The 14,775-nt window shown below is 52.2% G+C and overlaps 2 protein-coding genes across 4 annotated transcripts in view; one reads left to right on the top strand and one right to left on the bottom strand.

Moving 5' to 3' along the window:
• The window catches only part of SNAP47 (synaptosome associated protein 47), a 55,382-nt gene that overhangs the window by 24,473 nt on the left and 16,134 nt on the right, over positions 1-14,775 (bottom strand). The gene's annotated exons all lie outside the window — the stretch shown is intronic.
• On the top strand, positions 505-9,931 carry JMJD4 (jumonji domain containing 4). Of its 3 annotated transcripts, none has more exons than XR_008792189.1 (7): positions 505-770; positions 1,138-1,303; positions 2,851-2,976; positions 3,330-3,561; positions 3,939-4,085; positions 4,436-4,876; positions 9,886-9,931. XR_008792189.1 is itself a non-coding variant. In XM_056112246.1 (6 exons), the coding sequence occupies exons 1-6, from the start codon at positions 506-508 to the stop codon at positions 4,736-4,738; spliced, it is 1,275 nt and encodes a 424-aa protein (XP_055968221.1). In that variant the 5' UTR covers position 505; the 3' UTR covers positions 4,739-5,760. The 3 variants fall into 3 exon arrangements, 1 of the variants encoding a protein (XP_055968221.1); XR_008792188.1 differs by having other exon boundaries at positions 3,294-3,561; XM_056112246.1 differs by lacking the exon at positions 9,886-9,931 and having other exon boundaries at positions 3,294-3,561; positions 4,436-5,760.

The following is a 14,775-nucleotide window of genomic DNA, read 5'->3' as shown; positions in this document are numbered from 1 at the left end:
TGAGTGGCCGCACGCCTCCTGCCTGCCCGCGCCCACCAGCGCCCGCGCCCAGCACCCAGCCCAGGCCTCTGCGTCTCCGAACCGCCCTCGCAGCTTAGGCCCCGGGCATCCCGCAGAGGCCCCGCTTCTGGCCTCGGGCATCGCCGGCGGCCCAGCCCAGCCCCTGCCCGCCAGTCCCCGGGGCACGAGCCTGAGTCGGGGGCCGGGGGTTCGGGGCGCCGACGCAGCCGCGCGCCGGGAGGCCGCTTTACCCGAGCCGCGGGGGGTGCGGAGCCGGCCGTGGGGTCCGCAGCGCCTGCAGGGTCCGGGGTCGCCGGAGCCGGAGCCGGAGCGCGGGGCGGCCGGGCTGCGCTGCGTCTGCGCCTGCGCGTGCGCCGGGCGCGGGCCGCGGCGGGGCCGGGCAGAAACGGCGGCCGGGCGCTGGGTTCCGGCCGCGGCGGGGCCCGGTCTGGGTGCGGGGAGCCTCCCGCCGCCGCCCGGTTCCCCGCGCCCGCCGCCGCCGGGCATGGACCGCGAGACGCGCCTGCTGGCCGAGCGCCACTTCCGAGGCCTCGGGGGCCGCGGGCCCGGCGGGGCCCGGCCGGCGCCGCGCCGCGTGGACTTCATCGCCGAGCCGGGCGCCTTCTCGTACGCGGACTTCGTGCGGGGCCACCTGCTGCCCAACCGGCCGTGCGTCTTCTCCAGCGCCTTCACCGCGGGCTGGGGCTGCCGGCGCCGCTGGGTGACGCCCGCCGGCGCGCCCGACTGGGACTACCTGCTGCGCACCTACGGTGGGCCGGGGGCCGCGGCCGGGGGGCGGGGGGCCCCAGGGGGGTCTCGGGGCGGGGGGCGCCCAGGGGGGTCTCGGGGCGGGGGACCGCGGCCGGGGCCCGGGGGCGCCCAGGGGGGTCTCGGGGCGGGGGGCCGCGGCCGGGGCCCGGGGGCGCCCAGGGGGGTCTCGGGGCGGGGGGCCGCGGCCGGGGGCCCGGGGGCGCCCAGGGGGGGGTCTCGGGGCGGGGGGCCGCGGCCGGGGGGCGGGGGCGCCCAGGGGGGTCTCGGGGCGGGGGGCCGCGGCCGGGGGCCCGGGGGCGCCCAGGGGGGTCTCGGGGGGGGGGGCCGCGGAGCGCTCTGAGGAGCCCGCGACCCCTCGCCTTCCAGGAGACGTGGTGGTCCCCGTGGCGAACTGCGGGCTCCGGGAATACAACTCGAACCCCAAAGAACGCATGCCGCTCAGGGACTACATCGGCTACTGGAGAGGACACATCGAGGCCGGCTACTCGTCTCCCCGGGGATGCCTCTACCTCAAAGACTGGCATCTGTGCAGGTAAAGCCACAGAGCGGGCATCTCCCCCAGCCCCGGCGCAAAGCACCTGCCTCGGCGGCCGTCCTGGTGCTGGCCTTGCACACAGCCGGCTCTGGCTCCCGGCATCCCCCGAGGGTCCCCGGGGCTCCACCAGGGATGACCCCTGAGCGCAGCAGAGCTTACTTCCGCTCGCCGTGAGCAGTGCCAGGTGTGTGGCCCGCAGAGAAAAGAAAACCCAAACTTGATGCCCTTCAGTCCTTGTTGGAGTGGCAGCTGGCAGTCACTCCCAGATTGGCCTCTTGATGCTGGGGGAGTGGGCCCTGGCAGGGACGCCGATGAGCTGTGGTCACTACCTCTTCAACCTGCCCTTGATGGCCTAACCTCCATCTTAGAGGCAGCACTGTTCTGGGCCCTCCTCAGATGCCACTCGGTGGGACTGACCTTTCCCGCCGACTGGCCAGGTCACTCTCTTCTCCACCCTGATCGCCATCATTCTCCTGCCAGGCCACGCACCTCATGTCCAGGTGATCTGATGTGGGCGCTTGAAAGCTCCAGGGTAACCTTTCCAGCAGAGCTGTGTCCCACTCACCCTTGATCCTTCATCACTGGCCAGAGCAGCAGCTCACACTTGCCTTTCCGGTGTGTCCCTACTGGCCCCTCCTCCTGGGTCTGAACTTGCTTATTCAACCTACTGTGGGGCCTAATCTTCGAACCACCCGGCTCTGAGGACGGTCCCACACCAGCACACCCCTGCCTCTGGGAAAATAACTTCTAACTAATCGAGAGGGGTTTCTTATCAGACCCACACTGACCTGCATAGTCATCGTAAATGTGCAAACAACTACATTAACTCCTGGGTTACGGTTTGCGTGAACGACTAAATTCTTGATTTTATGACGTGGAAGCTAGGTTTCAGAAAGGTCAGATCAAGGGCTGGGGAGGTAGCTCAAAGTGACGAAGTACGTGGCCAGCGTGTGTGGGGCCCTGACAGTTGTCCCTGAGTCCCCACTTGTTTGGGTGTGCGGCTGGGCTGGGGCATAAATGACTGTGAGCAGGGAAGCGCACAACACCTCGTGTGCGTGGTGCAGAACCTTGTGTTTGCACCTGAGACCTGGCATCCAGCAGGCTGAGTCATGGACACTGGGTGAGGCAAAGGTGTAGAAGAGGCTCACCGATTCCGGAAGCCATTCTAATGCCGGGCCTGCACCAAGAATCCGCAGTGAAATCCAGGCTTGAAGTCTCAGAGCTGCAGGGTTGGTTCCAGATGTCACAGAAACTCTACAGCCATTTATTTTGTCTGTTTGGTGTCTGGACTAGAGCTGGGTGGTCTGAGGTGGCCCCATGCAGCCTGATGGCTGGTGCCAATGGTCTGGGCACAGCAGCAGAAGGCAGCTTAGGGTCATGCACTTTTTTTTTTAAAATTTTTATTAGTGAGACACCATGAGGTACAGTTGTAGACTTACACAGCTTTTTATTAACCCTTAAGATCTCTTGTGTTTAGCACTGGAGTGTGGGGAGGTGGGCTTGCGGCTGCTACGTGCGCCTCAACCTCATTCCATTGTCTCAAGGGACTCCTCAGCCAAGGATGTGTTTACCCTGCCTGTGTACTTCTCGTCGGACTGGCTGAACGAGTACTGGGACACTCTGGACGTGGATGACTACCGCTTCATCTACATGGGGCCCACTGGCAGCTGGTGAGATGGCCTCCCAACACCACCGCCCGCATCCTGGCCCCTCCTTGGTCTCACCCCACCCTGCACCCCATCTCCTTTGCTGCCCTGGGAGCTCGCCCTCAGCTCATCTTGGAGAGTTCCATCAGCCAGGACTTGGAGTCAGGCCCCAGGTTGGGCGTTCCTAGGCCCACTGGACTTGCGTATCTCTCGTGGGACTTTGGGGGGAGGTTTGTCTGCCCACCTGACTCACGGGCCCGACTTGTTGCTGGCTCAGCCTGTTTGGGAGAAACAAACCCCACACCTGGCTCTTGAGGGCACCAACGAGAACCCTTACGTAGGTCGCCGTTCCACGCTGACATCTTCCGCTCCTTCAGCTGGTCTGTCAACATCTGTGGGAGGAAAAAATGGATCTTCTTCCCACCGGGGCAAGAAGAGGCCCTGCGGGATTGCCACGGGAGCCTGCCCTACGATGTCACCTCCCCCACGCTCCTCGACAGCCGCCTGTACCCCAGGCGTGAGCACTGTTGCCCCCCGTTGGAGGTCACGCAGGAGGCGGGTGAGATGGTGTTTGTGCCCAGCGGCTGGCATCACCAAGTCCACAACCTGGTAGGTCGGGCGCTCGCTGTTCCACAAGTGTAGCTCACAAGAGCAGGTCAGGAAGCTTGCCAGGGCCTGTTCCTGCCTCAGGTGTCCCTGGTGGCCTTCCTGGCAGTCCCTGCGTACCTTTACAGCAAGAGGGCAGGACTCGCCCTTCCCAACCCTCCCAGGGAACACCCTTGTTTTTCCCTCCCCGCATGGCTTCCCTGTGTGACTGTTGCAGGCCTGTAGGGATCTGCTGTGCACTTGTATTGTCCCTGTACCCCTGTCCCTCCCCTGGAGCACCCCTTGTCAAGCTTCGGCAGCCCAAGAGGAGGGAGGGGTGGGGTGGGCAGTGTTTGCGGTGAGCTTCTGGGAGTAGCCTGTGTGCCTCCCGCTTCCTGTAGGAAGACACGATCTCCATTAATCACAACTGGGTCAACGGCTTCAACCTGGGCCACATGTGGCACTTCCTGCAGCAGGAGCTCCGTGCCGTGCAGCAGGAAGTCATCGAGTGGAAGGAGAGCATGCCTGACTGGCACCACCACTGCCAGGTATGGTGTGTTTCAGCGCCAGACACTGGCAAGCCAGGGATTTCCTGGGGCTCTGGGAGGAGCTGAAAGGGGGCATGCTGGGGTGTCCTGCAGGCTTCAGTGGAGGCTGTGGGTGTGTGGTGACTGCCAGGCTGCCGTGCCATCTCGGGCCGTAGCTCACAAGTGCAGAGCTGTGGTCTCAGGGATGTGGTGGTCTCCAGGTCCATCTCTGCGAAGGACGTTCCCCCTCTGGTTCCTGTCTGGACCACACTGCATCTGGGGTCCTTCATCGCCCCGGTTCTGCCCAGTCAGAGGATGCTGCCTGATGTGTGGGTGCGTGGGCGCTCACGAGTCTCTCCTTTTTGACCCAGGTCATTATGAGGTCCTGTACTGGCATCAATTTCGAAGAATTTTACCACTTCCTCAAGGTCATTGCCGAAAGGAGGCTGAACAGCCTAACCAAGGGAATGGAGCCTGGCCAGGCTGAGCACAGTGAGGACACTGGGGTGGGCCTCCAGCAGGCTGCTTTCGACATCAGCCGCATTGCTGAGGTCCTGGCTTCTGTGGTGACTCACCCCGACTTCCAGAGAGTGGACACCAGCGCATTCGCACCACAGCCAGAGCAGCTTCTGCAGCAGCTGGAACAGGCTGTGGCCAGCACCGCATCCCTGTAGGGACTGCCGTGGGGACCGGAGAGGGCGTTTGGGGGCAACAGTGTGGATGGCGGCACGGGGCTCTGCTCTCAGCCCCACCCTCCCTGGTGGTGCGGAACACAGCACCTCTCTGCTGTGCCTTTGGCCTTGGCATCCCAGGTACGACTCATGCATACGATGGCTCAGACTCTCCTGGCTGTCCGTCTGTGTCCCTTTGTCCCAGAGCCTGTTTGGGGTACAGATTCCTGTTGCTGGTTTGTTGAATGTGGGGTGTTGTGGTGAGTTGGCCCTGCTGCAGGGACTTACCAGGACTCAGGAGTGGGCGCGCATGCACCCCGGGCTTTCCTGGCATTGTGGGCGTGCTGGAGATCCTCGTTCGTGGGATAGAGTCAGATCTCAGAGAGCCATACCTGTCTGTCACCCTAAACTCTTTTTTGTTGTTGTTGGGTTTGGTTTTGGGCCATCTGATGGTGCTCAGGGCTGACTCCTGTCTCTGCACTCAGGGATTACCCCTAGTGGGCTTAGGGGACCATATGGGATACCAGGGATATAATCCAGATTGGCAGTGTGCAAGGCAAGTGCCCTGTCCACTGTACAACTGCTTTGGCCCCAGTAACCTTAAACCCTGAGTCACGTACCTTTTCCCCAGATCAGAAATAAACAAGAAAAGAAATGTTGTGTAGGTTCCTGGGAGCTTTCAAACTAGGGTATCAGACATATAACAGCGTCTTTGGGGGAACAGGGGAGAAAAGTCTCTGTAGTATATCCATTTGCTCAGAATCTACTTTTGCTTTTTCTTTTCTGCATTGTTTGTAATTTGTCTTTTTTTTTTTCCACGTCCAATTTCCCACACTTAAAATGGGTAGAATTAGTCTGGTCTTCAAAACTACTATTTCCTAATTGTTTTCTGAAAAAAGGAAACGTTATTGGTGTTGAAGAAATAGCATAGCAAGTTGGGCACTTGCCTCACACATGAGAACTTGGTTTCATTCCCCAATCCTTCGAATGGTCTCCCAAGCCCCACCAGGAATGATCTCTGAGTGCAGTGCCAGGAGTCAGCCCTGAGCATCGCCAGATGTCCTCTCAGAAGTAACCAAGAGAGAAATGCTATTTCTTCCTCTGACGGTGTAGAATGCCTGCCCCTGTCATTGGAAGGTGCTTCTGAAAGACTCACCAGCCTCTAACCGGACGTCCTGAGAGCTGTCCCTGCTCCTTGTCTAGCCGTGACACTGCTGTGACAGGAGGGGCTGATCCTGCCCTCCACTTTCTTTCCCGTTTGTCTTTGCAACGGCGGAGTCCCATATAGATTCACAATCTCAGTCACGCTTTTCACTGCAGGCTGCACGCTATTGTGGCACCAGGAATCCCAAGTGTTTGGGACACATTACGGGGAGTGGTGCTGGAGACCCACTTGTTGCTTGTGTCTCTCTGGCAGCCGCGTGGCCATGGAGCCACCTCTGTGCATCAGGAATTCTTACCAGATGAGATCTGGGTCCCATTTAGAAGTGCAGCCCTGGGTTCTAAGTAGAGAGGGCAGATCGCATACAGGTTTACAGTATGGGGTATTGTGTCCACTGCTTGAAATTGGCTGGTCCTTTGGTTCCCAGGGTTTGGCAGGTAAGCCAACGCTGTGCCCACCCACAAGAGTGAAATACGTGGTGACCAAGCTGGGGCAAAGGCAGGACAAGGACTGACTCCATTGTTTCTACCATGACTTTGAATCCGTGATGCCACCACCCACAGAGTAGGAGGTTGCTGCCTCAGGTCCACCCTCTGTGCTGTAGTCCTGGGGACCCCCACAGCCCCTATCAGCTTACGTAGCGGTCACTTGAGTCCCTGTGAGCAGAATCAGATGTGTTCTCCCTGGTGGTGTGGGCAACAGCCTGTCCCCTCACCTCTGCCCACTCCCACCCCCGGCCCCCGGAGCTGCGTTGAGAACAGGTTGGCACCATCTTCAAGTTCACACACTGAGGCTCCTCCACCTCCCTCATGACAAGTACAGCCTTGTCCTGACTCTCCCCTTGGCCACTCTCGTGATGGTCTTGGGGACCATTGCTGTGAGCCAGGGCAGTATGTGCCAGTGGCTTCCCGCCAGAGGATTCAGCACTACCCAGGTCCTGCACTTCGCTTTCCCTCCTCCTCTCTAGCTTCTCCCTGCAGGCAGTGTGCGCCCTCCTTGGTCCATGCACATTTGTCAGTGGGCTCCCCGTCCCACCCTGCCAGAGCCCTGCTCTTTCACTCTAGCTCTCTTTCCTCCTGCGAGTTCACAAAATAATGTGAGGGTGGGCTGCTGCAACAACGGATGCCACATGGAGCTGCCTCCTGTTCTCCCCAGGCCTCCGTCCTCCCCAGGCCTCCGCAACAGAGAGACAGACAGGTAGGCGGGGACCACAGCTTGATGGTGAAAATGGCCCTTTTAATGCAGAGCTGCTAGCATACTTATAGAACCTCTGAGGGGGATTGAGGTAAGGACATAGGTGTGATTAATCATTTACATAGATAAAACATCTGGAGGTTTACATAGATCATTTACATAGATAAAACTAGGAAATTCTCTTGTGAGATTAACTCAGGGAGACACTGTCTCCCAGGGACATCTACATTGCTTTTATCTTTCCCTCTAGTTGTGTAAGTTATCAGTACTTGCAGTTGTTTGGATAAACACAATAAGAGACAAAGATCCCAACACTTAGTCCTCTGGGCTTTGAGAACACGCACACACGACTTACTTAGTTTTCTGGGCTCTGAGAGCAAGCAAGGCTTTTACTGTAAATCCCAGACTAAGTCCTCAGGCCAGTTCAGCTTGTCCTTCCTCGTGGGGATTCTGTCTCTTAAGTTATAACAGCTTGCAGCAATGCACTTATGCTTTCTAGACTGTCCCACTTCGATGCCGGTGTGGCTTTGCCACTCGCCCCGGGTCCATCCCAGTCCTAACATGGGACCTCCCTTTTGGGGTGTTAGGAACTACAGCAACTGAAGCCTGAGTCAAGTGTTTATGACCAAGTAATTATGCCCAGGGTTAGATATATTGCAGAGTCAGTCAACTCCCAAATATTAGGAGCATAGTATTAATGGTCTTTCTGTGTTTAACCAAAGAACACTGCTCTGTAGTAAAATATAGTAAAATATGAAAAGGCTGTAGGGGAATACACAGCACTTCAAATACAAAACACAGAATTACCAGAAAGTTTTGGCTTATAAGTAATCAAGACTGACTTGGGGGAACTGCGACGTGAGAGGTAAAATATAAAGGAAAGATTAAAGATAAACTTTAACTAAATTAGGGATGCTAGCAGGGCCACAATGAGCTGCTCTGGGAGGAGGAAAAGGGGCAATTCACTGACAAAGCTTAAAACACTTAGGGTTAATGGCCACTTCCCTTGCGTTTACTTTTCTTGTTTCACCCGTCTGTCCTGCCCCCATGCAGGAGTCCCTTCTTCTCTAGGAGCTCTCCTTGTTGACTTGCATGGGCCGAGTCTGGGAGGCTTGGAAGAGGCCAGGATCTTCCCGAAAGGCCCTTTGGGTGTCCCTTCTCCTGTGCGTTAGTCCGCCCCCTGGTGGCCAGTACGCTCCTGCACGCCTCACCTTAAAGTCGGCCCCACACACAGATCTCAGACTTGAGACCACAGTTTCAGATTTTACAGCTGGGGAGAAGACCATGTGAACGGAAGAGCATGTGGTTCATGATCAGGTGGTGTTGGGTCCACCACAGTGCCTGAGCCTGTAATCTGTAATGTGGCTCCTCACATCCCTGCACAGCGCTTGGGATCCTGACATGTTTCTGCTCTGGAGTCTCACCTCCTGCAGCAGAGACCCACAGGTTCCTACCTGGGGCAGGAAGGAGGTGGCCATGTGGGTCGACCAGAGTGGAGGCATAGGCACCAGAGGAGTCGGCTCTGTGCAGTCGATCATGTTCCCGGTGGGAAGTAATTCAGAGTAGGGATGGGTGAGGTGCTGAGGAGCCCCGACAGGGCTGCAGGCCTCAACTTGGGAAATTCTGGGCACAGGGGTGGGCTGCATGTCAGGGGAGGAGTGTAGAGCCACTTAAGTATGTGCCTGGGAGTGCTGCATAGTTGGTTATAGTCAAGCCTGCGTTGCATTTGACATCTTTCTGTTGGAAATTTAATCAGCACTCCCCTTGGGGCTAGACTGATACTGTACCCCGCAGAGATGTGGGGACCTGGTCTCCATCCCAGGCACTTCACATGGGCTCCTGAGCATTGCTGGGTACGGCAAGAAAAAATCAGTTCCACTTCAGTCCCAGGGAGATGCCAGGATCTGCTCACAGGGAATTGTACCCCCAGCAGGGAGCATTGTCCTCCTTGTACCTGAGCTGGCCAGTCTGTTGTCGCCAAACTTCCCAGGGAAGCCCGGGTCTCAGGGTCCCACAGAAGCCAGGGATACCTGTCACCCAGCCGGACACCATGCCCTGTTTTGCCTGAAAAATCATGGGGAAAAAATTCATAAAGGTCATTTGACTGGATTCTGTATTTGCTTCCTTTGCTTTCTTTCACAAGAAAACGTAAATTCTTGGGTCTCTGGCAAAGAAACATTTTGTTTCATGTATTCCTCTAGTTCAATATAAAGGCATTGCTCAAAATGTCAAAAGCTTGGTTTTGTACTGTTGTCAGTTGAATAAAAAAATAATTTCTGGAAATTGTGTGTTCTTGACAGAGAACACGATTGACTTGAAGATGACACTTTTTCTTTTGGACTTAAACATATTTAACAGTTGTTGTTCTGTGAGAAAAGGTGGAGAAGCACAGATGATGTCATTCCAGAAAAAAGGCAGAGGGATGAACTTTGAGTGTGTTGTCATTTCTTATTTCTTTGTTTTAAAATTGTAGCCCAGGCTTATCCATCTCTTCCAAGAGCAGCCGAACCTGAACATTCAGGACTAGAGTGATTGCTCTAAAGCCAGAAGGAGTCTCAGATAACTCCTCCTTAATGAACAAGTTACACACTGAATCACTTCAGTCTTATATGTGATGTGTGATGTTCATCATTTAAAATTAAGTGGTAATATGTGCTTTTTTTTCTTAGCTGTAAAATGCAGTGTGGCTAGTTTCTCAAGAAGAGAAAGGTTTCTCAAACAGATGATTCTGGCCACTAAGTTACATGTTGGTCATTTTTTACCACTCATACAAGATACTTTTGTTTGTTTACAGACAAGTACTGGCAAAGGATTCAGAGTCATTGTTTGAAAAGGATGTGTAGATAACTTTGTACAAACACGGAATGTTATTAAACTTTGTGACATGAAAATTTTCATAGTATTACTTATAAACTTTTAATTGCAAAATCTTCTGTGCCAGACCCAGGAATCTCAGCAGTGGATCCGCTGGCAACCCATGCAGAATGCTCAGTCACCTCATCCGTGAACAGGCATATCATAGTGATGATGAATCTGCCAAGTCTTCTGGATATCAACTGATGTACAGATGTTGCTATTAGCATTTCTAAAAATCAGTGTGTGAAGTGTTGAGAGATCTGTAAGTATGGGAGGGTTGTTTGACCAGATTATTTATAAATGATGGGAAACTTTTTATCTTGTTCAAGATTCTTATATGAATGACCTTTCTGAAGTTGTTTAGTTATTCGCCTCTAAAATGGGATAATACTGTTTGTTGGTTTAAAAGTAGGATTCATGAAATTTGGAAACTTAAGTATGTATTCAGATATAATAATTCCTTTTTCGAATAAAGCAGGAAATAGCTCATATTCTTAATTTGTAAATTAAGCCATGGTTATTACCAGTCTTAGACTAACTGCAGGATATAGAGAACAACTGTTCTATTCATTACAGAGTACTGCTAACTATGCAGTACCGTTAATTATTTGAAATAAATGCCCCTATGGTGCTGAGACCACTCTCCACATATTTGGACAAGCCTCATGCATGAAAGAACCTGCAGAAGAACCTGGGCATGCGGATCCCCTGGCTGAGATCTCCAACCCTGCTTGGATCGGGACTCGGCCTCCTCCACCCAGATCCCCCATCGTCCAGTAGGTAGGCGCCACACCCACCAACTGCCCCCAGCGCCAGGTAATCCCATCAATGGCCATGACCCAGAGACTATAAAACCCAGCTCCCAGACATCTTATTATCTAGTTCTTACTCTGGACAACCCGGCAGGCTACCAAAAGTATCCTGCCCGCACGGCAGAGTCTGGCAAACTCCCCGTGGCGTACTCAATATGCCAAAAACCAGTAACAATGATGGGTCTCATTCTCTTGACCCTGAAAGAGCCTTGAATATGGCACTTTCTGAAATCTCAGGGCTAGGACGAAGGGGACATTACTGGTGCCTGCTTGAGGAAATCGATGAACAACAGGATGGCCGTGATACCGTGATGGTGCTGTCCTTAATTCTTGTGTAATCTGCTTCTCTCACCTTTTGGCAAGGTTCCGATAGCATCATAATAATTGGTTTTAGATGGCTTTATTAGCCTGGCAAGCTCCCCGTGACGTATTCGATATGCCAAACACAGTAACAACAAAGTCTCCAATGGAGACGTTACTGGGCCCGCTCGAGCAAATCGATGATCAACGGGAGGGCCTTTACCTTTACCTTTACCTTTACCTTATTATCACCATCACCTTTATTGTCGCTATCACCTTATGATGTTACTGAACTAAGGGCACCTGACATAAGGGACTCCATTTTTCAGATGTGACCCATTAACAAGTGCAGCCTATAAGCAAACTGTTCAACTCCCAGTTCCACCCCCCCCCATCCTGATTGGCCCCCACAATGACAAGCTAATTGTTCTTCATGACTGTAAACCAGAATAATCATTAACTGGCTTATTTTGCTTCTGTAACTTGCTTTGCTGATCACAAGTTCTGCAGCCCCTTACCTACCCCTGTATCCATTATCTGACTAGGATGTGATTTTTGCCTTTATAAGCTCATCCCTGACTGGTCTGGGGCTGAGTTCTTTGGGACTTGAGTCTGCACGAGGTTGCTTGGCTTCGAAATAGACTCCCATTTTGGTCTCTGAGTGGTGCTCATCTGTGTCTCGTGAATCTCCATTATAACATAACCAAATATCTTAAATATTATTAACCTGATTTCGTATTTGCTGAAGAGAACTCCGTGTAATCAAAAAATGAATACAAAACTGTGGCACTCTCTCGCTGCCTGCGCTCTCTTGCCACCTGCGTTTGGTGGTCTTGGGCCGCTACCCCCACCCAGGACAGCCGATGGCAATGGGCGAATGAAGGAGGAAACGAGGGCCAGGCTGGTTGGTGGTGAGTTGCAGTGTATTCCAGTCTCATCTCCATTCTCCTCCCGATTCTCCTTGATCCTCCTCAAGGATTCTCCTCCCTCCTCCCCACTCTTACAGCCCTGGTTATATCCCCAAATCATGAGGGGTTGGGGTCGCAATTACACATAGGTATGGCCATACAATCAACAGATGGAAAGTCCTTCCCTCAGGGGAAGCTTTTCCTAGGACAAATTCTCATCCAGCAAGATGACTCACGTAAGGGTGAAATATCATCTAGGGTGTGTTTCTCCTTTCTTTAGTCCAACAGCCATTTTAACATTAATCTTAATTGTACTTCTTAATAATATTAGGGTGGCTTTCTTGGGGACATCTCACTATAGATATCAGATTACAGTGCTCAGGCCAGATTAGTCCTTCTTAACCCTAGCAGGGTCCTAATACAGTTGTTATTTTTTGGATCATGACGGAATTTTTTCATGACCATGCTCTTAACTTGTAGTTAAGCATTATGGTGCTTGGCCTGACCCATTTCAATGCCAGGGTAGCTCACAGCTTGCCCTGGGTCCATCCAGTCCCTTGTCTGGACCCTGCTACTGGGCTGCTAGGAAGTAAAGGGCAACTGAGGCTTAAATCGAGGAAACTGATGCCCAGGAGTGAATATTTGCAGTCAATTAACTCCCAAGTTACAAAAGCATAGTATTAACTGTCTTTCTGTGTCTATACAATAAGGACATTGCTCTAAAATAACTATCCAAAGGACATAAGGAGAGGAGAAAGGCAATATTACACTTAGAAATACAAATCCAGTGTCCCAGAAGGATCTGACAAAAGTCAACAGAGTCTGAATAGGGGTAAAGATGATTGACTGGTTGGGGAAGCAGAGCACAGAGAAGAGGTTACAGAGGAATGGGAGTGCCTCAGGAGCACTGTGATGGGTGTAACCCAATAAACCTAAGCTCCCTGTGGCAAGGGAGAAAGGACAAAGCAATGTTATCCTACATCCTCTATTCACTTACTAAGAACTGAAATGAGCTGTTGCTGTAGCTGTAGTACAGCAGGTAGGGTGTTTGCCTTGCATAACGCCGACCTGGGTTTTATCCCCAGCATCCCATATGGTCCCCTGAGCCTGCCAGGAGTGATCCCTGAGGTTATAGTCAAGAATAAGCTCTGAACACAGGCGAACAAAAACAAACAAAACCTACCAAATACGTTCTAGTGTTTTTAATTGTACAGTATAAACTATCATCACTGTAAACCCTAAGCATTGTTTTAAACCGTGGTCTTTTCTTAAAAATGATTTAAATTCATTTTCAGCATATTTGAATCATCAGTTTAATTGAGGCTTATGATTCTATTAAATATGTTATGTTTCTGTTTAAACCAAAGCTCACCATCAGGATAAAACAGATTCAGTTCTTAAGGCTGAAGTTTGTTCCTATGACTGATGCCCTAGGCAGTATTATCAGATCCCCTTGCAACATTCAAAGTATTTTACGATTTTGTATGTCCAAACCCTTCTTACTCTGTTGCTGTGTCAGTTTTCTCTTATTTAAACCCCTTTTTAAAGTTGCAGTTTTGTTGCTGTGGACCCTGGCCTGCTGCCTGCAACACAAGTGCCCCATCTGCTGTGCTGTTCGTGGCTTCTCTCCTAAGGTTTTTCGTTTTGTTTTTTGGCTTTTTCGGTCATACCTGGTGATGCACAGGGGTTACTCCTGGCTTTGCACTCAGGAATTACTCCTGGCGGTGCTCAGGGGACCCTATGGGATGTTGGGAATCAACCCGGGTCGATCGTGTGTAAGGCAAATGCCCTATCCGCTGTACTATCGCTCCAGCCCCCAAGTATTTCTTTTTTAATATACTATTTAAAACTGTGGTTTGCAAAAGTGTTCCTGGTACAGTGGTTATGGGCTTTTGATATTCGGGTACCAATCCCACCAGAGTGATGTTTCCCCCACCACTGTCCCCTTTTTTTCCATCCCCTCCACCCCCCCTTCCCAAGCCTGCCCCCTTAGCATTCCTTAGGCCATTAGCCCATTATCTTAGCCTAAACTCTGGGCAGAATTTTACAGTGGACAATTGTTAACACCTCGTACAGCAGAATTTACAGCAGATAGTGGAAAGTTACATGGAAGATGTAAGTCAGACAGGTTAAAATTCATAAAGAGGTTCTGAGAAAGAGAATGCCGAAGACCACCTGTTTTAGCGTTTCCTTTTCATAGGAGACTAATATTCAGAAGTGTGGAAAGTTAGGCTTCAATTCCTAAATGCTCCCCTTTTAGGGTGTTTGGGGGAAGATCCTGGCAGTTTTCGAGGCTCATATGTCTCTAAGAACAGCACAAAAGCTCCATTTCCCACCCCTCACCTCTCGGAGAATTCAGGGAACTTAATGTCTGTTTGTTAATAACTCAGCAATTGATAACAGACTTGAGGGGAAATAAAATGGACCATTTTAAAACTAGGCCACTGATAACAAAGAGCTGTTTCAACCTGACTGGTTTCTGAGAATGGGGAACTGGGTGAAAAATGTGGGAAATAACTGTCGTCAGGTTTTCGTACTGTGTTGTTCGTTCGTCAGTCTGCTCAGTCCGTGAAAATGCATGCTATTACTAAGATAACTATTTCATGTCAGTTTTGTCACCAGATATCAAATCTCGTCTTGACTTTCAGAGAGCTTTATCCACAATCTGAATTCCTTACGGTTTCATGGCAGTCCTTTTGAGTGTTTTAACAACCCCATAATATCTGTGTGTTTCCAGTGTGCCTTCGGGGACCATCTTGGCGCACCAACTACCCTGGTACAGAGACACAGGAGTCCCAGAAGACACCA

The sequence above is a fragment of the Sorex fumeus genome, unplaced genomic scaffold (genome assembly GCF_029834395.1).
Source record: "Sorex fumeus unplaced genomic scaffold, SorFum_2.1 ptg000017l, whole genome shotgun sequence".
Classification (NCBI taxonomy): Eukaryota; Metazoa; Chordata; class Mammalia; order Eulipotyphla; family Soricidae; genus Sorex; species Sorex fumeus.
This window is presented reverse-complemented; position numbering and strand designations above follow the sequence as displayed.

What these genes read in the sequence shown, in the direction of transcription:
- JMJD4 (XM_056112246.1), top strand. Translation starts at nt 506, where the DNA reads ATGGACCGCGAGACGCGCCTGCTGGCCGAGCGCCACTTCCGAGGCCTC. An exon ending in CTACCTGCTGCGCACCTACG is followed by an intron (nt 771 to 1,137) that starts GTGGGCCGGGGG and finishes CTCGCCTTCCAG; the next exon opens with GAGACGTGGTGGTCCCCGTG. An exon ending in ATCACCAAGTCCACAACCTG is followed by an intron (nt 3,562 to 3,938) that starts GTAGGTCGGGCG and finishes CGCTTCCTGTAG; the next exon opens with GAAGACACGATCTCCATTAA.